General features: G+C 38.7%; 4 protein-coding genes across 5 annotated transcripts; 3 read left to right on the top strand and 1 right to left on the bottom strand.

The window, feature by feature from the left end:
• Window positions 1-225: 225 nt before the first annotated feature.
• On the top strand, window positions 226-3,668 carry LOC137944521 (uncharacterized). Of its 2 annotated transcripts, none has more exons than XR_011110829.1 (3): window positions 226-1,701; window positions 2,979-3,126; window positions 3,277-3,668. XR_011110829.1 is itself a non-coding variant. In XM_068790207.1 (3 exons), exons 2-3 carry the CDS (start codon window positions 724-726, stop codon window positions 3,021-3,023), a joined length of 1,023 nt encoding a protein of 340 aa, XP_068646308.1. In that variant the 5' UTR covers window positions 226-437; window positions 629-723; the 3' UTR covers window positions 3,024-3,668. The 2 variants fall into 2 exon arrangements, 1 of the variants encoding a protein (XP_068646308.1); XM_068790207.1 differs by having other exon boundaries at window positions 226-437; window positions 629-1,701; window positions 2,979-3,668.
• Window positions 3,669-7,734: 4,066 nt separating this feature from the next.
• On the bottom strand, window positions 7,735-8,490 carry LOC137943797 (uncharacterized). Its single transcript, XM_068789230.1, has 2 exons — window positions 8,131-8,490; window positions 7,735-8,046 (listed from the first exon to the last, which is right to left on the bottom strand). The coding sequence occupies exons 1-2, from the start codon at window positions 8,488-8,490 to the stop codon at window positions 7,735-7,737; spliced, it is 672 nt and encodes a 223-aa protein (XP_068645331.1).
• A 7,236-nt stretch (window positions 8,491-15,726) lies between these two features.
• Window positions 15,727-17,304, top strand: LOC137944733 (aldehyde oxidase GLOX-like). The gene has a single exon (XM_068790459.1). The coding sequence runs from the start codon at window positions 15,739-15,741 to the stop codon at window positions 17,302-17,304; it is 1,566 nt and encodes a 521-aa protein (XP_068646560.1). The 5' UTR covers window positions 15,727-15,738.
• A 4,654-nt stretch (window positions 17,305-21,958) lies between these two features.
• On the top strand, window positions 21,959-23,587 carry LOC137944223 (aldehyde oxidase GLOX-like). The gene has a single exon (XM_068789824.1). The coding sequence runs from the start codon at window positions 21,959-21,961 to the stop codon at window positions 23,585-23,587; it is 1,629 nt and encodes a 542-aa protein (XP_068645925.1).
• The last annotated feature ends 2,765 nt before the right edge of the window (window positions 23,588-26,352 follow it).

Here is a 26,352-nt window from a genome sequence, read left to right as displayed (position 1 = left end):
GATAGTTCGCATGCCAGCTAGCAGAATTGCACGATGTATCTTCTTCTACAAAGGATGGGGATTATGGGCCTTTTAGTCCATGGTTGGTACCGTGAATCCGTGATTACTCATTTCAATTGCCAACAATGGGATTACTTATCGTTCAGATTTTTTAATTTCTAGATATAGTTTTTTCTTTTAACATTATTTGATTCATTGGATCATCTAGAGCGGTTTCCTCTATAGAACGCGCATCCTAGAAAGGGAGAAAATAGCGGAGCCACGGAGAGGAAGAGTATGGAAGAAAACGGAGCTCGAGAAAGCTTCTTCACCGGAAAGGGAAGATGAGAGAAAAAACCTCCTTTGGAGGTCTCCTCGCCATCTCAGACACTCTCTGCCCGATCCTTGTGTCTCCCCCCTTTCCGTTCCTTCTGCTTGCAGAACTTGATGAGGTTTAGGTGTGCGACTCTGTGCATTTTGAAGTTTTTTTCCCCCTTTTTTGTTGCCCTTTCTGTTTTTGAGTTTTCAATATTGTGATAAGATGGCCAACTGCGGTCTCCTTTTAGCATCTGGAAAATCTGGTGTCTTGCTAATGTTCTATCGGACTAGTTTATCTGCTTCTACTCACGAATACCCTTCTTTCTTACAGAAGAGTTCTTTTTGATTGCTGCTTATGCTCAAAAGAATGTTGTCCTTGAGATAATGTCTATTGGAACCTGTTAGAATTGTAATAACTTACTTATCATGGCTGGGTTACTTTTGGTACGAAGAAGTCCCTGCCAGCTTGTTGCAAGTAGTCTGTGCATTTGGAATACCCGTAGTTTGCACTCGACATCTTTCAAGGAGACCAATGACGAGGATAAAATGAAGTCTTTACCAACATCTAGGCATCATGCAATTGGAACACATTTGTCTTCATTACTTCCTTTTAGTAGAGACTATCTCCATGATTTGAAAATTGATCTCGTGGACCCTGATCTTTGGCGGGTCTCATCAGTCTTATCCGAAGTGTGGAAAGAGAAAGAAAAACCATTAGAAGCATCGGTAACAAGAGCTGGTGAATTGGATAACTATGACCATATATTAGAGGAAGACCCCAACATTGATGACATTGAGGATATGAGGCTTAATGGAAATCTCTTCTACAAACTAGAGAAAAATTCTATAGAATTTGAGGAGTTCAACTTCAGCTTCCGAAGAAAAACCTCTTCGAGAAATAAAGAGAAAACATCACAGATAAAAGCAAATAAAGACGACCCCAAAACAGGAAAACCTCAGATGAACAAGGAAAAGAATAAAAGTTGTCCAGCTCCAACTCATATTAATGGTAATGTTCTGGCTGAGACTAAGAAAAGGTTGAGGGTTTTAACTTATAACCAACTTACTGGTCCTTACCATGAACCTTTTTGTTTGGACATTTACATATCAAAAAGCTCTGTTCGTGCTTGCATAGTGCATAGAGTTACCAGCAAGGTTGTCGCTGTGGCTCATTCAATTTCTAAGGACATGAAGTTTGATTTGGGTTCAAAAAAAGATTCTTCGGCTTGTGTTGCGGTGGGTGGAATTCTAGCCCAGCGGGCTATCGCAGATGACATTTATAATGTGGTGTACACGCCAAGAAAAGGAGAAAAAATTGAAGGTAAACTGAAAATTGTGCTTCAGTCCATTGTTGATGGTGGAATTGATGTTAAGTTGAAGATCAAGCAAAGGAGACCTATCAAGGTATTACTTTCATGTATTTATTCTTTTGTGCTATATCATTGAAGGGCCTACTCAGTGAAAAAACTGCAAATGATGATAAACCAGAATGGAGGATTCATTTAGCTGAACATAGTATGGTTGGAAAAGATTCTTTAGTTGATGTCATGTTATGTCTGTAAAAGTGAAGATAAGAGTAGAGATTGAGTCAAACAGAGGCAAGATAGGCACCAGGTCTGTTGTCTCAAAAGAGAAAAGAGAGAGTATCAGGTCCCGTCTCTCTCTGATATACATTCACTTAATAAAATGTTACATTAAAGAATAAAATTGCACCTAATTTTAGACTGACTTTGAGAACCCTCTATTATAATAAGTTATATGGCTTTTCAAATCGCAACTATGATCCAATGCTACACTGTACCTGGCTTGGTGACAACAACAGTAATGATCAGTTTTGAGATATATTATCTGTGATGTAAGGACATTTCTTTCATTATGCAGTCTAGGGTAATTTGGACATTGTGCTAGACACAAACCTTTTGTAAGAGTCCGATGGATGTGTCTATGCTTCAAAAAATTCAAAAAAAAAAAAAAAAGTACAGAAAGAGCTTTTTGAACAAGCTACTGGTTAGCAGAATGACCAAATTACTCCAGGACTGCATATGGCTTACTACATTAGGAGGTTTCTTAATGTAATGGATTGGGTTAAAAGCTTGCAGGTGTCTTGGGGGTCTCCAGGGCCTCTGCGTTTAACCAATCTCCATAAAAACGTTTGTAGTAGGAGTGAAACTCTAGTCAATCTTTACAACAGGAATCCTAGTTTTCCAATACAGCGATGATTATGATTGTTAAAAGATGAAAATGTTAGCCATATTTTCTTGTTATTAGTCCTACAAGTACCATATTTTCTTGTTACTAGTCCTTACTTTATCCATCTTATGCTGGCATCCTCTAATTTTTTCTGGCGCTGGATTTTCTGTTACGGATTTATCCTTGTGAGTGAATTACTCTTTTATAAACTATAGCTGTTCAAAAGGGATTATGTCTGCATGCTTTACATTTAATATCTTACATGTCAATAACACATAGAAACATTTAATCTCATACTTATACAGGGATGCTGGGTTTGGTCTTTGCATGTCAATAGCACAAAGAAATGTTCTTTATTATATAATCTTTATTTTTATTTTTTATTTTATCTAGCCTCACCTGACTCTTACTCTTTGTGGGAGCATGCCATACATTACTTATTCTGCTTTTGCTTTTCTCCTGCTTCATCTAATCATTATTTGCCTTATCAGGTGAGGGAGACCCAAGCTAGTGGAATTTTGTGCCATATGCGATGACTCAGTTGCCAGATAGAAAATCAACAAGTTGCTATCATTGCCATGGTGTGAGGAAGGGACTTTGTTCTTACACTGTATGAACTTCAAAGTACTTTGGGAAAAAGTTAAGTGTTTCTAGTATAAGAACTCATTTGAGCTTATGGAGGCAATGCTTATGTAGACTTGAAATGGAGTCCTCGATGAACTTTTATTTCACTTTTGATTTCTTGCATTTTGACATGTCTCATTCTTGAAACTTCTCTTGATGTTGCAGATCTGACAACTAAAGCAGAGACTATCTTTTGTTATTTAGCCTTTGAATAGAGAAACTGAGTATTACCTTGGTTTCATGGTTTGCTCGTGTGGACCCAATGGTAAACTATGCACTCTGGATTCTCAATGTATAAAAAGGTACTCCAAAGAGTGTCACTTACTGTTCTTAAAAGAACAGGCCTGATTTTTATTGGCCAGTGTTTCCTCATTCTTGCAGGCACAGGATGCACTAGAAGTTTTGGTTGTATATGTATGTATACAAGGTTTAGATCAAACATATGTCTCTTTTAAATTGTGTTCAATTTATACAAGAAACATCAAGTGTTCCAATTGCCTCTGGATTCATGATGCTTGTTGCAAATTTTATTCAGGATGTTGACACTTTGAATGCAATTCAGAATATTTTAGCTCGCTTTGTTTCTGCTGTGCATTCATGTATTGCTTATTGTTCACATGTGCAATGTCCCAACTACCAGATGTCCACTTTCATCTTCCTCGTGAGCTGGTTATAATGTAGTTGGATATTATAAAATTGCAAATCTTTAGTGTTCTATGCAGATGCTGTTAGTGAGGAAAAAACCCTGATCTGGCAACTTGTTTCTTAGAGGCTGGGATCTCATGTCAACTGATGTAGGTATATTTGGTAATATAACTGCAACATTATCCAGTGCTGAAAGTCATTAAGCAGTACGGTAATTACATGGAAGAGCTCAGGTGGGGTAGTTTTCCCTCATAACTTATCAGTCCTAGATTAAGAGGTATTACTGTCATATCACCTAAACTTAGAAAGATAAATGACAAGGGAAGGGGGAAAGTCATTAAGCAGTACGGTAATTACATAGAAGAGCTCTACCTGTGTTAAATACTTCTCTTTCACTTATTGTCGTGTGCCTTAGTTGATGATGTTAGTGGGCAATAAACTCACCATGGTGTGTTAGTGTCTGACCCCTAATTGGGTGTGATTAGGGGTGGTATCGAGTTGAGCCGAGTCCGAACCTGCCTATATTCGAGCCGATTTTGATTTAAATATTTCGAACTCAAGCTTGAACCGAACCCAGCCTCGAGCCTAAAATTGTTATCGAGTTCGAGTTTAATAATTTTATCCGAGTTCGAGCTAAGCTCGAGATTCAACATTCATTTATAACTTTTCAAAAAATACGTGTCTCGAGTTCGAGCTCTAATATACATTTAAAACTTTTCAAAAAATACATGTCAAATAAATTGTATATAAAATTATGTATACATTTTACATAAAATTGGGTATGATCTATACTTAAAATTGGGTATAAGGGTGGCATCGAATCTAGTTGAGTCTGAACCTTCCTATATTCGAGTTGAGTTTGATTTAAATATTTCGAACTTGAGCTCGAGCCGACCCTAGCCTTGAGCCTAAAATTGTAATCGAGCTCGAGTCTAATAATTTTAATTGAGTTTGAGCTTAACATATATTTAATACTCTACATAAAATATATGTCAAATAAATTATATATAAAATTATGCCTACATTTAAAAAAAAAATGATAGGGGAGGTTCGAGATTGAATATCAATAATGGATTAGAATACACCAATATTAATCTTTTTTACCCCAAATATTGTTTGGCTTATTTTGTAATTTTTTAATCTGGCCATAAATTTACTATGACCTCCTTAGTGCCCCTGGTTGAAAATTTATATTCTAGGAAAAACTAGAAATGTTTTTCCTTGGATACATATTTCCAAAAAAACCTTTAAATAAAATTCTATTACTATTAGTGACTTACTAGAAAATCACAATAAATATTTTAAAATTTTCTTAGGAAAGTTAAATGGACTTCTTATTGCCTCTTCTAGGGAAATAAATTAAAATTAATAATCAATCTAATATATTACTATACTTTTTGATAAAATTTTAATCAAATAAAATATCAAATACAAAATTGCTATGAAAATTGCCTCATGCTAAAATTATTATAGCATCAACTGTCAAATACTTATTCAAAAATTTTCTAAACGTTTTTCTAGCCCGTTTTTGGCAAGAAAATCTTATTTAGAAAATTATATGATTTTTTTAATAAGAATTTTCAATTAGAATTTTTTTTTTCAAAAAACATAAGACAGTAATAGTCCCTAGAAACGTATTTCTACTAAGGAGGGGTTAGTGTACATTGTAAGTGGGGAGGGAAAGTGAAGTACTTTCCCTAGGGAAAGTGAGAGGGAATGTAAAGTACTTGTTTGTGTTAGTGTGCACAATGGAAAGTGCAGTGTAAAGTATTTGTTTGTGTTAGTGTGCACAATGTAAAGTACAGTGTAAAGTACTTGTTTGTGTTAATTTGCACAATGAAAAGTGTGGTGTAAAGTGCATATAGATTATTTATTAAATAAAATATTTTGATATATCTGACTTTCAGAAAATTAATTTAATATTAGTTAATAAATAAAATATATTAAATATAATAATAAAACAAGTGCTTACTTTTATATTATTAAAATTGTAATCAAATTTTAATTTTGTAATATCTAAATATGAAATAATTGTACAAATATCATACTACATAGCGTACTACACAAATATCATAATAATAAAAATAAAAATAATATAAATATAATTCAGTCACCTTTTTAATATAAAAAATATATATCTGTTCATACAAAAGTACAAAAAAAAAAAAAATATTTAGTAGCATTAAAACATAATAGTCAATAATTTTGCCATATCTGAATTACCAAAACATCTCGATAATATGATGCTCTTGCAGATTGTACTGCGGACTCCCTCTGAGTACTTCTTTGAGGGTCCACATCATCCTCAACATCATCACTACTATCACTGTCTTCATTTTCACTTTCATTGTTATCTTCACATTGTTCTCCACCATAATCATCACTTGAATCATCTTCTTCATCTTCAAATAAATCCATGTAATCATACATGCGTATATAATTATGCAATACACAACAAGCAATCACAATTTTTACCTGGACATCAAAATCAAAAGGAAGAGCATATTTTAATATCTTGAAACGAGCTTTTAAAGCCCCAAATGTACGCTCGATAGTGTTCCATAAAGACGAGTGTCTTCGGTTAAATAATTCTCTTTCATCCGTGGGAGTATTATTTCCAAATTTTTGCAAGTGATAACGAGTACCTCGATAGGGAGACAAGAACCCTAGAAGATTTGCATATCCGGCATCTACCAAATAATATTTGCCTACAATAAAATATATATCTATTATAATATAATAAAAAAATTATAAATTTAAATAAACTATATAGAGAGAAGTGATATTTACCTTTAGGAACATAAAATTTATCTTGTCTGGTTAATGCTGACTTCAATACACGTGAATCGGCTGCTGATCCCTACCATCCAACAAGTATATATGTGAATTGCATGTCAAATGTACATGTTGCCATTACGTTTTGTGAGAGGAAACACTTCCTGTTCCAGAATCTTGCTTGTTGATCAAATGAGATATGTGCTTTAATATGAGTACTATCGATGACACCAATACAATCCTAATAAAAAAATCATTAATACAAATATATATTTTTATAGTAACTGAAAATTATTCATCAAATGACTTTATATTTACCTTAAAATATGGATAATAGATATCACTGTTGAAGATCTTTGAATGAGTACGTCTTGAAGGTCGCTTGATGTAATCAGATTGTAGTTTGATAATAACATTTAACACCTTGTTAAAATACTTACTAATTGTCCAATTTGATATTTCAAACATCTCTGAGTCACATTGTAAGAATATTGTTGACCAACAATGATACAAAAATATGCAAGTTGTTCTTCCACAGATATTGTCCTTGTATCAAATAAAAGTCCTCTACTTTTCAAGATTTCAGTCAACTTGAGAAAAATAGTTTGATTCATCCTATACACTTTTCAAAATTTAATAGGCGATCTTTTTAATGCTTTCTTTAAATATCGTGAACCACCCATATGATAAAAATGTTGTACTTGCTTATTACAATCATTGAAGTATGAATTGACAAGGACAAGTACAACAATGTAAACTGTAATACAAATACATATTTTCTCCCTATCTAGTAGATTATTTGTGGGTACCTGCAATACTAGACATTCAATAATGAAAACATGGTTCAAACACATTCAATAATATACATTCACTATTTATCATAAATACGCAATAATCAACGTCATTCATACAAAATCAAATATGTCTCGTAAATATAGGTTAAAACTGTCAACATTTGTATAAGTCTATTACATTGCATTAAATTTAGCCATCAACCAGTCATACTAATCTTCCTGTTTCATCTTGATAAACATATCCTTTTTAGCTTTGGTGCCGAGCAACTCTGTGGCAGCAAAATTGACTTCTCTGGGCAAGTTAGGTAATGCCTCCATAGCTTCGAACCATGGAGGTTCTTCAGGACTAAAGATTTGCAAAAGGGTTGATGACATATTGTTAATAGCCTCAACGATCTTATTAGTATTTTCAACTAATGGTTCGAATCTCTTCCTCTGCTGAGTAGAAGAAGTGCCTATCCCCATCGTTTCTTGGTGCTTTGCTTTTCAGAAGAGCATCACTTGGAGACTCTATATTGTTGGGTGTTGGGATCTGCCTAATTGCATCATCCTCATCAATGTCCTCAATCATTGTCCCTTCTACAATATTCGAAAGGTTATCATATGACTCAATGTTTGTGTGACTCGCTTTCCCCGCGGCAATAGTGTTTCCAACCACTATAGCCAATTTTTCATAGAGCGGACAACCTTCCCGCTTATACTTATCAGCTTCTCTATGCGCCTACATGAAAATTTATCGTTTAAAATATTAAAAAACATGATTAATAAAGCAAGAAACATAACATTTTATGTTATGTTTACAAACCTTTATGTAGTCTTGCCACACTGTCTTACTAGCAGTTGACTTTCTGGGTTGTTGGATCCCACCCAAACCAAAGCCGCTAGTGTTGAGGCATGTACTCAAAACCATATACATTTTTTTCCAAGTCCTCATGCAGTTTTTCAACTGTTCTACTGTCTTTTGGTTCGCTGTATCCAAATTGAACATACAAACACAATCGTTGAAAACTTTGTGTTTCCAAACTCCATTGGGTAATTTGTTACCCAAATTCACTTGTTCTATGAGCAAATCAAGCATTTTACTATCTTCGTCGGGCGTCCATGTGTCGTATGACCTATTTGTAGTGTTATCCATATTGTCTTTACATTTCTTCTTTCCAGCCATCTAAAACTCATAACAAGTAGACAATGAATCAAAAATAAGTTGTTCTTAAAAAAAAATTGAGAGGGGGAGAAGAAAAAAAGGAAGGGGGAATCCCCCCTCCTTACCTTACTTTTTGAAGTCTTGTGAGATAGACATCGGTATATCTCTAAAGATCTGTCATGTTTCTTAAAGAGAAAATGAAGGAGAAGATACAAAAAAAAAAAAAAAAAAAAAATAACAGGTCAATGTTAAAACCCTAAAAACAAACCCCTACTTCAGTAGCCACAAAAAACACACTCATTCCCATTTCGTGGCTAAAATGATAGTTAGGTCCTTTTCAATGATTTTTTTAATAGCATCAGTAGCAACATGATGGATGCTTCCTTCATAGTACTAATTCCAAAAAAGGAAGGCCAGAAAATCATTTGGAATTTTGGACCTATTTTGGACCCATGGATTCCTGTTATTCAAAGACTGCAAAAGAGGTTAGCTATTTGGAAGGTTAGGCTATTAAATCTTACAGGCAAATCAACTTTAATGACAACAACCTTAGTAGAAATTCCAAACAATTATTTGTCTCTCCTCTCTTGTCTTGCAAGTGTGTGTACGACAATAGAGAAGTAAGGTGTAGAACTCGAAGAAGTAAATAGATTTGTATGAGAAGATAAGTCAGATTGATAAACCACACGGTACAACATAAGGAATTATCGTCATAAAAAAATTCTATTGACACCATGATAGAAAAGAAACACCTCGCAATAGTACAAAAGATACAAACAACAAAGAAGTTACATAATTGAGAAGTAACAACAGATACTAAAAAGCAATAGGAAAGGTGGTTAAAAACAACATAAATAAGATATGATATGGTACTAGAATCAAATCCCAAAATTAAGGGAAGAACAGGAAGAAGTAGAAACTACTTCACACTTCCTGGAACCGATAACTTCCAATTGTACTCGAGAATAGATGCAATTAAGAAATATATGCAATTGAGAATCATATTCCACATGGAATTAATAATGATCATATTTTACATTCTCATGCGACATATACAAAGCTGAAAATCAAACAGAAAATACATTATGATAATGGAGGAAAACAGAAAAAACAATAATTTACCTCAATGGAACTCCCATATGAGGGTTGGTTGGAATAATATGTTGATGGTAACTCAACAGGAAACCCAATCCCAACGAGGAAAACATTTCATAGATCATTTGGGTAATGTTATAAAAATTCTCACTGTTTCAAAAAGTTAAATAAAAAAGGCACTTTAATTCATAAATACATCGAATCGAGCCAGAGAGGTTGCAGAGAGGGGAGAGAAGTCGGCGATGGTCGTCAGTGCTGGGGACGGTGAGAGGAAGAGAATCAAGCGCCGGGGAGAGGTCGTACAGGGGGCGATTGAAATCGCCAACGGTCGCGAGTGAGGGAGGAGTTGGAGAGGTTGCAGAGAGGGGAGAGATGTCGCCGAAGGTCGTCGATGTTGGGGAAGACGAGAGGAAGGGAATCGAGCGCCGGAGACAAGGTCACACAACAGAGGGCAATTGAAATTGCCGAAGGTCGCGAGCGAGCAAGAGAGAAATTTTTTTTCTTTGAAATCCTCGTTCGACAGAGCTTCCTTCCCGACAACCCGAGCCCGATATGTAATTGAGGGAGGGAAAGTGAATTCAGAGCTCGACCCCTCTGAATTCACTTACCATCGCTTTATGCCTAAAACGGGGGGAAGCAAAATACATCTGTATTTCACTTTCCCCCTGCACTTACGCTGGGCACTAACGGGTTTTGCCTCCATTTACCCATCATAAGTGAAATACATTTCACGTACACTGCGCACTAACAAGGCCTAAAATGTCTTTTCAATTTATTCAACAACCATGAGGAAGGGACAACCGGAGTTTAAGAAAGTATTTTATTTTTTATTTTACTTGCTTATGATCTCGCAACGGATGGGAGGGGCTCGACGGTGACGAGGAGGGGAAGAATTTTTCCCTCCCTCGCTCTATCTCCCGCTCCCGCTCCCGCTCCCGATCCCACCTCTTGAGCCCGTTAACGAGCAGACTCGCGAGCTTTTAAACCGAACCATGGTTTGGTCGAGCTCGGCTTGTTAACTCAAATGAGTCTTAGTTCGAGATCTAGATAAATTGAATCGAACTGAGCTGATCTTGAGCCACTCGCGAACCGGCTCGATTCGATGCCACCCCTAGGTATGAGGGGTATGATCTGCTCTGTTGTACAAATCTTGCCCCTTATATTGAATTCTGCATGGATTTATATGCTACTTTTTCTCTATGTTTGGCTTGTTTGAAGTGGTTCTGAGGCTGTTTTTGGTGTTGTCCTGTTGGTATTTGCAGCTTGATGATCTCCACAATCTGTGTAAATGCTTTGTGTCTGGTTTGTTGGCTTGTTGTGTAGTGTGCTGATTTTGGGGCGTAGACAATTGGTGGTTAGTGAATTGCTCGTGTTGCCTGCGATGGTTGAATTTGGGGAAATTATCACCCCTACAGTGAAGTTGTCCAAGTCCAATGAAAAGGATAGTAGTATCTCAGGGATTACTGCTGTGAAGTTGAGTGACAAAAAAATAGCTAATGTTGAATAGGTCTATTTGAGTTTTCTTGCTAGGAAGAAGCTTTGCTATATAAGTGAGGCTTCACTATGTCTTATGATTTAGGAATGAGAATTTGAAAATGTCCTTTTGATGTTTTGGATGCTTATTAAGATGGATCCATAAGTTAGTGTTTGGGTAATGTTTTGTGACACTGCTCATGATGTTTGAAACGCTCTTAGCAAATGTCTTTTCCAAGATCGGAGCTTGTCTAGGATAGCATGGTTTGGATGACAAGTTCTTCACTTTGCAAAGAGGGGACAAGAGTATCGCAAAGTTATTTATTTATTTATGTATTTATTATTCTTATATTATTTTTCGGAAAAGATGAAGAGTACACAGGTTTTTGGTGAGATGAGGAGTATCTTCAAAGTGGGATTGATATCATCATTTTCTTGCTAATGAGTGGGATTTGAGAAGATGGAGAAGAATTGAAATGTTGTAAGATTTTTGCATTTAAATATAAGGCAGATTGAACTCAATAAAACCTTTTTGTAGAGGATGTTTTAGTTGTGCATTGTAAAAGTTTGGATTTAGATCTATGTCTAAATGACTAGTTGAAGTTATGATATATTTTTTATTGATAGCCATGTGATTGTTATTGAATTTTGTTGAAATACATGTGTGAGGGGATTTTTGTCATTTCTTATTTATATGTGTGTATTGCAGTAAGTTAGTCAACATGATGATATGAATCTATATTTCAAGTTTCAAGTTATTTTGATGAGTATTTAGAGAGTTATGGAAGTTTATGTAAAGAGGGGCATTATTGTAATTCATTTTGACTTTCACTTAAGTGAGTTAATTAAATAGAGAGGGCTTGAATTCGAGCCCTAACGAGTATTTTTTTTTTCATGCACTCTTCTCATCTCTCTTGTCCGTTATGCTTCTTTCTTTCCTCCTATCTCTCATTTTTATTTTTATCATGGTATCAAAGCAGGTTATGACTTGGGCTTTTTAATAGTGTAGAGCCTAGATTCAATGATTAAGTGATAAGTTATGATACCTCTTAAGGAGAATCGGGTGACCTTGAAGTCTATTTTGTCTTAGGAGAGTAATCTTTCCAAGCTATATGATTTATATATGTTAGATATTTCAGCATGCTACGGGGTGGCTGGTCAGTCACTGATTACTTCACTGAGATGAGAGGTATCTTATAGGAAATTAGTACTTTTAATCATTCGTAAAGAGAAAATCACATTCAAGTAGCATGCTTCTTAGAGGGACACAAACCAAAGCATGATGCAATTCAAGCATAAATGATAGTTAATGATGAAGTAATTATCCTTGAGAAAGCCTTCACACATGTGATTTGGGCATAAAGTGTAATGGTAAATGAAGGTGAGAAGGAAACTAGAACAAATGAAGCATTAAAATTTAATCTAAATTGTATTCTTACCCAATCTAACAACCCCAAAGGTTGTGGAAGGAGTGGAGGAGGTGGTCAAGATAGTTCAGGTAGTGATCGTGATCGTGGTTGTAGTGCTAGAGGTGGTAGAAAGGTGTGTTCATTGTGAGATAAGTAATAATTTTCAAAACAATACTGGGATAAATTTGAAAAACTAGCATGAGGTAAATATATATGAGAAAATATGAAGCAATGAAATATCAAGGGACATTCAGCGTCTATTTTTAAAGATCATGTCAATTGATATCCATGTTATCATCCTCTATGAACCAGGACATGCAAGCAATGACAAATTTAGGTATTATTGCATTACATGCATCATCTAATCCATCATCAATCATTGATTTTAGAGCGTCCACAAATATGTCAAGTATGCCAACCTTATTCTTATTTGTTCATCACAAAGGACAAACATATCACATTGTCATCTTAGTTTTTGTGTCACTTTGGTCATTTCCTATTTGTGTGTCCCTCTAAACCCTGATTTAGTCAACATGATAGGAATCTATGTTTCATGACGTATATTCCAATAGTGGCATTATATATTCCAAAACTAAAACATCCTCTACCCTTTTTTTCTGACTTCTCCTTCCGTGTTCTCTCCTTTGGCTTTGCTTCTTTGGCTTCCATTCCATGTCTCTTTCACCCTCAATCTCTGCAACGGATCTTCCATTTGCTTAACATCTTTGTCTTTCTTTCTCTTCTCTTCATTTTCTTTTTTCTCCACTTTCTGTGTTTCGAACATAGCCGAAATTCACAAAAATCGCCGAAAGGGAACAAAACAGTTGTTTTCGATATTGTCTTCAGCATTATTTAGAGAAAATCAGAAAAAAGAGAGATGGGTCACTTGCATTTGGCTCTATCAAGTAGTTAAATTGGCAGAAACTGTAGCTATTATTGCTCAAGGGACCACTTAGCTTCCCTTTTCCACATTGATGCCAACATGGATTATGCCCTCTAACTAAACTAACTTTGTCCTTTTAACTAAAAAAATTAAACTCCACTTTCATTATTAGATGGATATCATTGATCCTTAATGACAGCAATTGTCCAAGTGACAGCTTCAAATCTGGTTTTGATTGTTTAGATTCCGATCATATAGATAGGTGCTTCCCTGGGTGAGGCACAAATAGAAGTTTGGGAATTTTTATATTTTTTTAGTTTTGTGGTAGCAAAAATTTGAAATTATATTTAATATTTTCTTGAATCCTCAATCAGTGAACTGGGAAAACAGCGATGGAAGCCACGAACGGATTACGTGAAATCCGTGCATTTTGTATCGTCTTCCTCGATTAAGACCCATGCGTTTGAATGCAAATTACAGTCGAACGATTCAAGAATTACCATTGAAGTTCCACTGGTGCATGTTTCTGAGGATTTAAACGTGGCCTGAAGAAGCAGATGACGAAAAGGACGGAGAGGTGGACAAGAAAAATTGAGACGACAGACGACGGAGAGAAGAACAAGTAGATTGCAGTTTGGCTCAAAAAGACACTTAATCATTCTTTGCAAGATTCAGAAACTGCCCAGATAATTCATACCAGGAATCTGATCCTCTCGACCAGGCCAGGACCAAAGCAAGATTGTGGTGAAGAAGAGGGACCCAAGATGAATCAAAGATGGTGAGAGATCAGCAGAAAATAAAGAAGAATGATCATTATCATGGTTAGGTAGCATTTATTCCCACACTTTGCTAATTCATTATAGATTACTATCATCGTTCATACAGGTCTTCCGGCTTGTCTCAGGCTTTCTCATTAAAGGAGTGTATCGGTATGAGCCAGAACTAGAGTTGTTCATTCACGAGAGAACTGTATAAACTAATAACCCTAATCCCCTTTCTCAGGAACTCGGGGTGTCATCGAGCACATATGTTCGAGCTTGGCTTAGTCTGAATACTTTGAACTCAAGCTCCAGCCAAAAATTTGAATTGAGCTCGAGCTCTAACCTACATTTAAAACTATAAAAAAAATAAAAAAATATTGTAATGAACTTAGTACCATTGAACTGCAAGCTATCATAGAGGAGTCCAAGACTTTAATAGACCTAAAAGAAATAGCAAATGCCTCCATTAATAGTGTTTATTTTATTGTCAAACAATAACAGGGTTGAACTATCGATCGTCTTTGAGATTTTACGTAAATAAAAGTAACTATAACCCAGAGAACAATTAGAGTTAAAGGGTATTTTTTGTAAAAAAATCGATGTTAACGAATCAGCTCACGAACTAACAAGTCGAATTTGAAAAATCACTAGTTATACTTAATGAACCTTATTTCAACTTTGAACTCGAGCGAGTTCAAGTAAAAACTGAACTGAGCCGAGTTTTGTTCAAGCCGAACGTTTAGCTAGGTGCCACCTAGGATAAGATAGAACCAGGGTCATTCCTTCGTGTGGGGCAAGCTACGTGGATGAATGGCCCTAGGTAGCTATCTTTGGGTCTCCATGTTATTTATGTATTTATTTATTTATTTTTAAAAGGGTCTCCTTCTGTTTTGAAGTTTCCTTAACCACGTCTTAGCATGAGAAGGACAGAAGATCCCAGATTCCGTCTCATATGCCTCCCTCTTCACATTTTTACTCTCTTCAATTAAACAATCAAACAAGATTTTTGAAGGCATTTGTTCTCGATATCGTCTGCTGCAATGCACAGCCTCAACAGTGCCTCTTTCCAGCACATCCTTGAGCTAGCCCAGAAAGCTCAAAAATCTGTTCTGTACATCGCTAAACTTCACTTGCAAAAGGAGAATAAAGGAGAATTCTCTTCTGGGTTTTCCTTTTTTCGGTGTAAATTTTCTCTGTTCAAATCACAATTTTAACCAAAGGAATGAAGCAGCAAGGATAGTCTAATACGCAATCAGGAGAAAATGTTTAGGGATTGAGACATCCCAGCAGAAAAGACCCTTCATAGGATTGAAGTTCATGCTGCAAAGGATGAAATTCTCTCTTCTGGGAAAGCAAATCCTTTGGCGAATCGGACAAGGAACTCAATTTAGTTTTTCTAAGTTTCCAATTACTTAGTCTTAGTAATTACCGAGAAGAAGACAAGCACAATCAGCAGACGCGAAGTTGACAGCCGCCATTGCCATCTTTAAATAGAGCTCTTCATTCTTCTTCCTCTCACGGTACAAGTCAAGTAAAAGCTCATAACAGTGCTCACCGAGAGAGAGGAAAATTATTGCAGAGGGTCGCGGGGACGATGAATCAACAGGAGGCCACATCCCACCTGCTTTTCTTCGTTTTTGTGCTCGCCATGCTGTCGGCTCATCAGGCCAGCGCTGGCGGAGGACGGTGGGAGCTGCTTCAACGGAGCATTGGCATCTCGGCTATGCACATGCAGCTTCTCTACAACGACCGCGTCGTCATCTTCGACCGCACTGACTTCGGCCGCTCTAACATCTCCCTTCCGGATGGGAAATGCCGCCGGGACCCGTATGAGAGCGCCGTGAAGATGGACTGTTCGGCTCATTCCGTCGAGTATGACGTACCTTCTAACACCTTCCGTCCCCTCATGATCTTGACCGACACGTGGTGCTCTTCAGGCACGGTGGCGACTGATGGCCGGTTAATACAGACTGGTGGCTTCAATGACGGCGACCGGACTGCTAGGAGATTCAACCCCTGTGTAGGCTGCGACTGGGAGGAGATTCCCGAAGCTCTGGCGGTGAGGAGATGGTACGCTACGAACCAGATACTGCCCGACGGACGGGCTATTGTCGTCGGCGGCCGCCGGCAGTTCAACTACGAATTTTACCCGAAAACGGGAAGCAATGGGGTGTTTTTGTTGCCGTTCTTGCAGCAGACAAACGAAAAGAGCGAGAACAATCTCTACCCGTTTCTCCACCTCAACGTGGATGGAAACCTCTTCATTTTCGCCAACAACCGCGCCATCTTGCTAGATTACGGCAGGAATGCCGTCGTGAAAACGTTCCCAGCCATGCCGGGAGGTCCGAGGAATTACCCCAGCACTGGCTCCTCCGTGCTGCTGCCTCTGGTGCATGATTATGAAGCGGAAGTCCTGGTCTGCGGCGGGGCGCCCCCAGGGTCTTTCGAGAAGGCCGCCAGTGGACAATTCGTGGAAGCTCTGTCAACATGCGGGAGGATCAAAATCACAGAACCATCGCCGAAGTGGTTCGTGGAGACGATGCCGGTAGCTCGGGCGATGGGAGACATGGTACTGCTCCCCGACGGGAGCGTGCTGATTATAAACGGTGCGACGCAAGGGGCTGCCGGGTGGGAAAACGGGAGAGCTCCGGCCACTAATCCGGTCGTTTACTGGCCGGGAAAAGCAGTTAATTCCCGTTTCGAACTTCAAAACCCATCAACAATTCCACGTCTCTACCATTCCTCAGCAGTTCTTCTCCGCGACGGGAGAGTCCTAGTCGGCGGAAGCAATCCTCATAGCGGTTACGAATTCTACGGAAAAGAGTTCCCAACCGAACTGAGCTTAGAGGCCTTCTCCCCGACTTACCTCAGTTCCCCCAGAAGGAACTTCCGGCCGGCGATCACCTTTCCGCCTTCCAGGACAAAGTTGGGTTACGGTCACAGTTTATCACTGCGGTTTCGTATTCCAGGCGGCCAAGGCACAAATGGGGTGATTGTCACCTTGGTAGCGCCGTCTTTCGCCACTCACTCGTTCTCCATGAATCAGAGAATGCTCGTCCTGGGTAGAGGGATGGCACTTCCAGTGTCGCCATTGACGTACCAAATCGTGGTTTCCGCGCCAAAATCCTCCACTCTAGCACCTCCAGGCTATTACCTTCTGTTCATCGTTCATGGCGGAGTCCCCAGCGAGGGAATCTGGATTCAAATTCAGTGATTCTATTAATTAATTATCAAATAATAACGTCCATTCTTAATTATTTTGTATATGTTAGATTATAATAAAATCTCGTATAGATTTATGCTTTCCTTACCGAAGAAGGTTTCGTAAGGAGAATTCAAAGAAGAGGATGGCAGAGCAGCTTTTGCTTTCGGTGGGCAGACCTGCGGGATCGACAGGAAGAAATGTTCTGCCTACTCGCAGATTTGAGTTCGATTATTCGTTCCTGATTATGCAAGCATATAAATGAAATTCTAAACAGAAACGTGAACAGTAGCTTACTTCCCCAAGACGATCAAATTTCAGAATTTAAATCGTCGCCATTCAGAAGCTCGTACATGGAATGTCAGAGACTGTTTCTGCTAATGTAACATTCTTAAAACCTCACTATTTTCAAAGGAGGAAGTAGTTACAAGTGCCGTCGAGGAAGAAAAAAACACCTGGGGAGGTTTGATTGAACTCGATCACCTAACTGGTTCGTTTCATGCTCGCTATGGATGAAGATGAATAGAATGACAGAGGACAAAAAGCTACGTTCGTAACACCGGTCAGAAAGTTAAATTTGAACGTAGACGCGGTTCCCCGTCCTTCGTCGGAGGGTCTGCGGCGTTGAGGTGTTGCTACCCTCCTTAAGGATAGATGACACCTTGATGGCTACGGTGGGGAAACAAAAAACACATAGCGGCACATGTAGAATGCTGACATTTGAGCCAAGAATGGTCACACCTGTCTACATACGTGCAATGGACATAGGATCAGGTCCACAAACATTTATGATATGGAACATTTGTTTGTGAGGTTGCAAAATGATGTGAGGAAGATTGGAGAAGGGTCAAGTTCAGGGACCAAAGGTTTTCTAGATGGTGACTCATCGATTTTTCCTTCTTTCTGCCAACTATTGAATGTCGGAGCAAAGTAAAATACAATGAATCTGAAAATGAAGTTGATATTGGCAAATTTCATTTGGTAAGCTGATTTATTTGACCGTTAATAGACCAGATACTTTTTTTTATGTAAGTGCTATCAGTCAATCTATGCATAAACCTCAATTTCTCATTGACAAACACTCGAAAAGATATTGAGGCATTTGAAGATGCAGACTGGGCATATTCTCCTGATGATAGAAAATTTACATCTGGTTTAAATACAGCGGTTGGTGACAATCTAGTGATCCAGCATAGTAAGAAACAAATTAAGTGTTATAGCTCGGTCTAGTGTGGAGGCCGAATTTGGACCATGGCACAAGCAATTAGAAAGATATCATGACTTCAATCCTTACTTTTAGAACTTGGCTTTCAAGTAGAGACCCTCATGCAACTTCATTATGACAATTAAACATTTATTGACATTGGTAAAATCAAGTGTTTCATGAAAGGACAAAATACATTGAGATTGACTATCATTTCATTCAAAAGAAATTCAAGACTAGAGCTATTAGTGTGCACCAAATTCATTCCAAAAATCAGCTTGCAAATATTTCCAACAAAGCGATTGCAACAAGTATACTTCAACATTCAGGTTTCAAACTTGAGGTGTTTGATGTCTTTGCACAACCAGTTTGAGGGAGAGTGTTAAAAGAATATCATGTAAAAATGCCACTGGTCGACTCTCTTTATCTTCCGCTTCTTCTTTCTTCTTCTTTTCTCCTTCTCTCTTCTCTCTTCTCCTCTTACCACTAGCCTCTACAATGGATTAAACCCTAGAATCTAACCAGGCCAAAATGCCAGTAGCAATAAAGGAGGATGTTAACTATAGCTAAGGCTTCTAGAGGATGAAGATAATTTGGTACAGATTGACTAAAAATTTTAGTTATGTTATTTAAATAAGATAACCAATAATAGAAAAGGTAAATGCAATGAAATTTCTGTAAGGAATACAAAGAATGGATGTGAAACTTCAAAGAAATAAATATTAAAAATTTAGAAACTTGTAATAAAAACAAAGGAACATAACAAGAAAATTTTCTATGACTTTGAGCTAGTTCCTATTTATAGTAATATATACTTAGGTAAAATTATTTATTTAATTAGTTGTAACATATTTAACTTAATTAAATTACTTATTAAAATTAAATACTTTAATTTTTTTTTCATTTTTAATCTCTTATTTGAGGAAACTTCATTGAGCTGATAGTTTTGCCCAACTTCTCAAGCTAGACTTTACCATAATAATTATAATTTAAGTGGCTGAAATTCTTAACCGACATAGCTGCTTAGGTAAAATGTAGCTTTACTCGAGCACCTTCGATTTAAGTTTTGAAGCCATTTACCATTCTCATTTGCTATGCTATAATTTTGAAAAAACCTTATAAATAATTCTTATAAATTAGCTTTGTAGTGATATTTTTTTCAAGAGTAATTTTTAATTAGAAATCTTAATTTGAATCTAAATTTTAATATGAAGAGAGAGGAGGGGCAACTTTTGTTCTAGAAAAAAAAGTAATTTTCAAATACTACATCCTTAGATATGGTATTTCCAAATATGAGCAATATCAAGTATAGGATAATCATTAAATTTATCGACAAATAATGCTATTAAAAATTTAAATAGGTCCCACAGGTGACCCCATCTTTTAATTTATGCTGAGAAGGGGGATTTGTGGGCCCTTCCTCTTCTTTTCTGCATCTAAGGAAGGAGAGGAGGATGGTGCAATCCTCTCCCTTCTATCTTAGCATCTAGAGAGGGTTTTTCCATTTCAACATTGGGAGGGGGACAAAAGTTTTTAACAAACATGCACACACCACATATATGCATACACTCTCTCTCAACAAATTTCTGTAAAAAGTTGATATTTTTTTGGAAATATTTTTAAATATTTTTCAAAAACATTAAAATTTTCGGCTGATAATTCGCCTAGTAAATATTTTAAAAAATATAATTGCTTCTTGGTGATAGAAATGTGGAGGGGGGAGTGCACCTTTTTTTTTTTTCCATGGGATGAAGAATGCCAACCCTTCCTAGTGATTAAAAAAAAAAGAAAAAAAGAAAAAAGGAAGCCCCCTACCCTAGAGAGAGAGAGAGAGAGAGAGAGAGAGAGAGAGGAGGAGGAGGAGGAGGAAGTGCACCTTTTTTTCGTCCTTGGGATGAAGAATGCTAACCCTCCCTAGGGGTAAAAAGAAAAGAAAAGAAGAAGAAGCCCCCTACCCTAGAGAGAGAGAGGGAGAGAGGAGGAAGTGCACCTTCTGTTTTTTTTGTCCATGGGATGAAGAATGCCAACCCTCCCTAGTGATAAAAAAAAAAAGAAAGGAAAAAAAGAAGCCCCTACCCTAGAGAGAGAGAGAGAGAGAGAGGAAGTGCACCTTTTTTTTTTTCGTCCATGGGATGAAGAATTCCAACCCTCCCTAGTAGTTAAAAAAGAAAAGGAAAAAAGAAGCCCCCTAGACTACCTTCCTTATAAGCCAACCTAATTGAACTGGATCAACTAAAACCAACAATCTTTCCCATTCAAATGGCAGTGAACGTTGATCTATACGTAAACAAAACGGGAACAATAACGAAGGTCACACAATCTAAGAACAGAAAATTGATACTAGTAAGCATTCTTTTTTCTGTTCCTCTGTAAACGCCCTAAGCAACCATGCCCAAGGAGCTTCCTACTTAACCTCTTCTACTTCTTTTCACTCCATCGCAGACAAAATTATATAAAAATGTCACGTTCAGAGTGACGACGACATGGCCTTTCGATGAACTTTAAAATCGAAGACGTGCCACACCTTCCCCATATTAAAAAAAAGATCGCCGGATGTCTTTTCAGTTCATTTTTGGCTCGAATGCTGGCTTACTCCATTGACGAACGAAGAGAAAAACAGCGATAGATCGATATAGACTCTGAAACAGGAGACTCAGCTTAGTTTGCAAATGGCTTCCACGTACCAGATCAACTCTCTTTCAGATTTATTGGATTTGAAACAGTACAGTGGATGCGATTCCATCGACAAACCAAGCAAGCGTTTGGGACGACGAACTTGCTGCTACATACTGTGTATTTGGAAGAATGTACCCATTAGAGTATTTGTTTGGAAGATGACAAGCAAATCAAATTCATACACAATTAATACACTAATCCATTCCTTTTTTTAAAAAAATTCTTAAAAGAACTTGGAATTGCTATACGTATAGTATAGAATCGTAGTAGATTAATCGATAATCACTTTTTTTGTTTATTTAATATATATTAAATCTTTTCTCGGGTGTTCGCGTTCTTGTAACATCCGTAAAAAAAATAAAAAAAATTTGTATAACATGTGACATTCAAAGTATATCTAATTACTGAAAACCGAATAGTTTCAAGGTTGTATAACATCGACCCCCTTAAACCACTGGCCCGACGGATACCATCGAAACTCGTTCTTTCGCTTAGGGCTTACGAGTATACGATAATAGCGTATACAAATGTTTATGTGTTGATGGTACCATAGTAAACCTTATGTGTAGCCTTATACGTATTGTAGTATTAGGGTGTTACCCCTTGTAACATGACCTAGGGTATTTATGTCATTTCACTACTTTTAAGTTTATTACGTAAAAGACTAGAAAACAAGACAGCGACGGCATGGCAAGAGAGCTGAGACGCGTGAACACGGAATCGAACTCATCGGGCTATAAAATCACGTAGCTTCCCTCAACCCGAGGGCCACCATCCACACACAGAATGGAGAGGCTGGGAGGAGCAGCTTGGATTTTCATCCTTCTCATCATAGCCGTCGGTTCTGGTGGGGCCAACGGTAGTGGGGGTCAGTGGGCCCTTCTGCAAAAGAGCATCGGCGTCTCCGCGATGCACATGCAGCTCCTCCGCAACGACCGTGTCGTCGTCTTCGACCGGACCGACTTCGGCCTGTCCAACCTCTCCCTCCCTGCCGGCAAATGCCGCAACGACCCCAATGACACTGCTGTCAAGCACGACTGCTCCGCCCACTCCGTCGAGTACGACGTTCTCTCCAACGCCTTCCGCCCCCTCATGGTCCTCACCGACACCTGGTGCTCATCCGGCGCGGTTGCGCCCGACGGCCGTCTTGTGCAGACCGGTGGATTCAACGACGGTGATAAGGCCGCCAGGGTGTTCCAACCCTGTGACGGCTGCGATTGGGAGGAGACTCAGTTTGCGTTGACGGAGAGAAGGTGGTACGCCAGCAATCAGATATTGCCGGACGGAAGGGCCATTGTCGTTGGCGGCCGTCGGCAGTTTAACTATGAGTTCTACCCCAAGACGGGAGGCTCCGGCTCCTCCGATGGAGTATTCTCGCTGCCGTTTCTCCGGCTTACCAGAGACGTCAGCGAGAATAATCTCTACCCGTTTCTTCATCTTAACGTGGATGGGAATTTGTTCATTTTCGCGAATACTCGAAGCATCTTGTTGGATTACCGCAAGAACGCCGTGGTGAAAACCTTTCCCGCCATCCCGGGCGGTGACCCACGAAATTATCCGAGCTCGGGTTCGTCGGTGCTTCTGCCATTGCTGAATTCTCAAGAAGCTGAGGTGTTAATCTGCGGCGGAGCGCCTGTGGGTTCCTACGAGAAGGCTATGACTGGGAACTTCGTGGGCGCTTTAGCTACATGCGGGCGGATCAAAATCACCGATGCCTCGCCGAAATGGTCGATGGAGACGATGCCGATAGGGCGGGTGATGGGCGACATGGTTTTGTTGCCGGACGGAGGCGTGCTGATCATCAACGGTGTAAGGCAGGGAACCGCCGGGTGGGAACTGGGGAAGACTCCGGCGACTAGTCCGGTTATCTACCGACCGGAGAAACCAACCGGGTCCCGCTTCGAAGTACAAAACCCGTCTCAGATCCCGCGGGTCTACCACTCCACCGCAGCACTGCTTCGAGACGGTAGAGTCCTCATCGGCGGAAGCAATCCTCACAGGCTTTACGAGTTCTACGGCAAAGAGTACCCGACGGAGCTAAGCTTGGAGGCCTTCTCACCCTCGTACCTCGATTCATCTTCTTCCAAGCTTCGACCCACCATTACAACTCCAGCTTCCGGAGAAAAACTAGGTTACGGCCAGAACTTCACGATAGGGTTCAAAATTCCAGGAGGATTAACCTCAAGTGAACCGTCCGTGACAATGGTGGCTCCTCCTTTTATCACCCATTCCTTCTCCATGAACCAGAGATTGCTGGTTCTGGGTGTTAGCAAGGCAAGAACAGTATCAGAGTCTGCGTATACGATTGATTCATCGTCCCCAACTTCCTCCTTCTTGGCTCCCTCCGGTTATTATCTTCTCTTTCTGGTCCATGCAGGGATTCCCAGCGAGGGAATTTGGGTTCAAATTCAGTAATTTTAATCGTCAATTAGCAATTCTTTTGTCGTTGTAATCTACATTTTGATTTAAACTACAGAAAGTCTCAAATCTACATACTCTCTCCTCCATATTACCCACAATCTTTATCTTTACATCTTTACATTAATATATTGTAAATCCAGTTCCAATAAATTCTTTCACTATCTTTATATGATTCCCGTCGTTCTTCTTTTCTTTGCTGTCATTCAATGTCATTTCATGGCTTCTTTATAGTGTAAGACCAAAATAAGTTCGAAATATAGCTGGAAGTTCTTGTCTTCTCTCTATTAAGACTCTTTTCATTCAGAGTTCTCTTTTGAGAGAACTGAACAAACGAGAGCTTTCTTCAATGGAGGTTGCAGCTCCGTAATGTATCCGCCATTAAAGGTGATACTGCAAATCCCAACTTCTTTTGGCTTCAAGGCATGGAAACAAAAGGGGGGGGCCCTGGATCACATGAAAGGGAATTGCTGCGATTTTCCCATTGCAATTAGCTGGAGGAATGTCTTTGATTCCTCATATATTATATTCTAAGGCATCGTTGAATAGCCAGGTTATAAAATAATTGTTATATGTATAGGTCAATGGTATTTATCACTTAATATGTCTTTATCCAAAGTTCTATATGGATCATTTTTAATTAAACTTTCATTAAACTATACCAGTTAGCATATAAGGAAGGATTTTTTCTTGTATGGGTAAAGATTGTTGTTAGACAAACCATCAAAATGGTTTAAAAAATGGCGTATGAGACATCCTTTCTGTGTTCCAAACACTGCCTTAGCCCTGCACCAGCAGCCAAAATGATCGATTAGGGGAGTTCAGAGGTTTTCTGAACCAAATGATCAAATATCATGGACAAATGCGCCATTCTTTGGTGGAAAAAAAATTTACAGGGACTTGAGAAAGTAAATTAACGCACGATCTCATGCACCAGTGTGAAGGAAAAACGACAGCTGGGAATGAATTAAGTCACTTTGGCTTTTCCCCTTCTACCTGTAGTTCCTGCTTGTCACGGGCATGGCTCCAGCACTCACGGGTGTGGCATCTTCTGGCTGTGGCTGTGGCTGTGGCTGTGAATCCCATGATCGTCTTCGAAACGAAAGCAGACAAAGATTTAAAGTTATAGTTTATAGTTTCTGCGTCAAAAGTAACATGGCTGGGCGGTGGGATAAGATGACATTCGGGTGATTCTGATGCTGGGCAGTTTATCGCCACCTCTGGTCTCAAAGGGAACGGTGGAGATTTAGAGGTGAAGGAGTGTACTAAATTCTGAAGAAGTTGATGGGGAATGTCAGAGTTGAAATACTCATACGAGTAACTGCTCAGATACCATATAAAATCGGATCTGCCCATCCCAAAATGTTTAGTTAATTTAAGAAATATCTTTCTCAACTAATAAACTAAAGATCTTTATATTTATTAATCCAATATTTTACCACACGAAAAATGTAATCATCGGATATAATAAATATCTGATCAAAATCTTTGGTCATTAGACTTTCCATATTACTATGGTCTAAAGTAATGCTTCTCCGTATATAATCATCTCTACTGTTTTCAGGAGCAAGAATGTCCAGGTAATGAGGGTTGGATCATAGGTGATCAAAAGACCAATACATGTTCAAAAAACACAAAAAAATCTATAATGATTAACAAGTAACAAAGAACCCATTTATAAAAAGATATTAAATACACAATCTATAATTTTATAAAGTTCTTATACCACCAACATATGCTTCTAATACATAAACAAAGGAAAAAGGATGAATTCCAATTTGGAAAAAGGTGGGTACTATGGGCACGGGTCCGGTTTTTTAAAACTCGAACCCAAACCCAAAAAAAAAAAACCAAAACCAAAACGCCTAACCTGCCCCAACCGGAATGCGGTCCCTGCAACCCCATCTCTAGGTGTGGCATCGAATCGAGCGGTTCGCGAGCAGCTCAAGCTTGGCTCGGTTCGATTTGATTTATCTGGATCTCAAACCGAGTTCGAGATCCAGATAAGGCTAGTTTGAGTTAACGAGCCAAGCTCAACTGAAGCGTGGTTCGGTTCGAAAGCTCTCGAGCCGGCTCGTTAACGGGCTTGAGAGTTAGGACGAGGAGCGAGGGAGTGGGAGCGAGAGCGAGTGTGTGTGTGTGTGTGTGTGTGTGTGTGTGCGAGGCGGGCTGGAATTCTTCCTCCCCTCATCACCTCCCGTCTGCTACTATGGCCGCCTCCTTCGCCGTCAACAACTACTCGTCGGGTGCCTTCGCTGTTGCTCGGTTCGATTTCTTCCTTCAATTTCTTCCTCCCCTCGTCTACCTTCACCTCTGCTTTCGTCGTCGCCGCCTCCATCACAGCCGTCAACCCTGATGACAGGTCCTCGCGGGTGTCGCTAGACCCCCTTCCCTCCGCGTTGTCTCGGTGAAAAACCAGAGACCTAAGTTAAGGGAGAAATAATTTTTCTCCCCTGCACGTGAAGATATCATGTGCGATTTCACATGTGCAAGATCGTAAGCAAGTGAAAAAAAAACACTCATTTGTGAACTCCGACCGTCCCTTCCTCATGGCTTTTGAAGAAATTGAAAAGACATTTTAGTAAAACTACGTTTCTGGGGACTATTAGTGCCTCATATTTTTTTGACACATTTTTCTAATAGGAAATTCTTATTAAAAAAAATTATATAATTTAATTTTTTTAGTAAGATTTTCATGCCAAGATGGGCTAAAAAACCGTATAATTTTTTTTTGAATAAGTATTTGACAGTTGATACTGTAA

This window comes from Aristolochia californica, unplaced genomic scaffold, assembly GCF_029961685.1.
Source record: "Aristolochia californica isolate CCGP_79_NKW_82.1479 unplaced genomic scaffold, dmAriCali1.0.hap1 SCAF_11, whole genome shotgun sequence".
NCBI lineage: Eukaryota > Viridiplantae > Streptophyta > Magnoliopsida > Piperales > Aristolochiaceae > Aristolochia > Aristolochia californica.
Note: the sequence above shows the minus strand (reverse complement) of the source record. Positions and strands in the feature narration are given on the sequence as shown.

Bases quoted from the DNA above. Each gene is read 5' to 3' on its own strand.
- LOC137944733 (XM_068790459.1), top strand. From the start codon at position 15,739: ATGCTGTCGGCTCATCAGGCCAGCGCTGGCGGAGGACGGTGGGAGCTG.
- LOC137944521 (XM_068790207.1), top strand. From the start codon at position 724: ATGGCTGGGTTACTTTTGGTACGAAGAAGTCCCTGCCAGCTTGTTGCA. The intron at 1,702-2,978 runs GTATTACTTTCA...TTGCCTTATCAG, and splicing joins AGCAAAGGAGACCTATCAAG to GTGAGGGAGACCCAAGCTAG.
- LOC137944223 (XM_068789824.1), top strand. From the start codon at position 21,959: ATGGAGAGGCTGGGAGGAGCAGCTTGGATTTTCATCCTTCTCATCATA.
- LOC137943797 (XM_068789230.1), bottom strand. From the start codon at position 8,490: ATGGCTGGAAAGAAGAAATGTAAAGACAATATGGATAACACTACAAAT. The intron at 8,047-8,130 runs GTTTGTAAACAT...ATTTTCATGTAG, and splicing joins TGTGGCAAGACTACATAAAG to GCGCATAGAGAAGCTGATAA.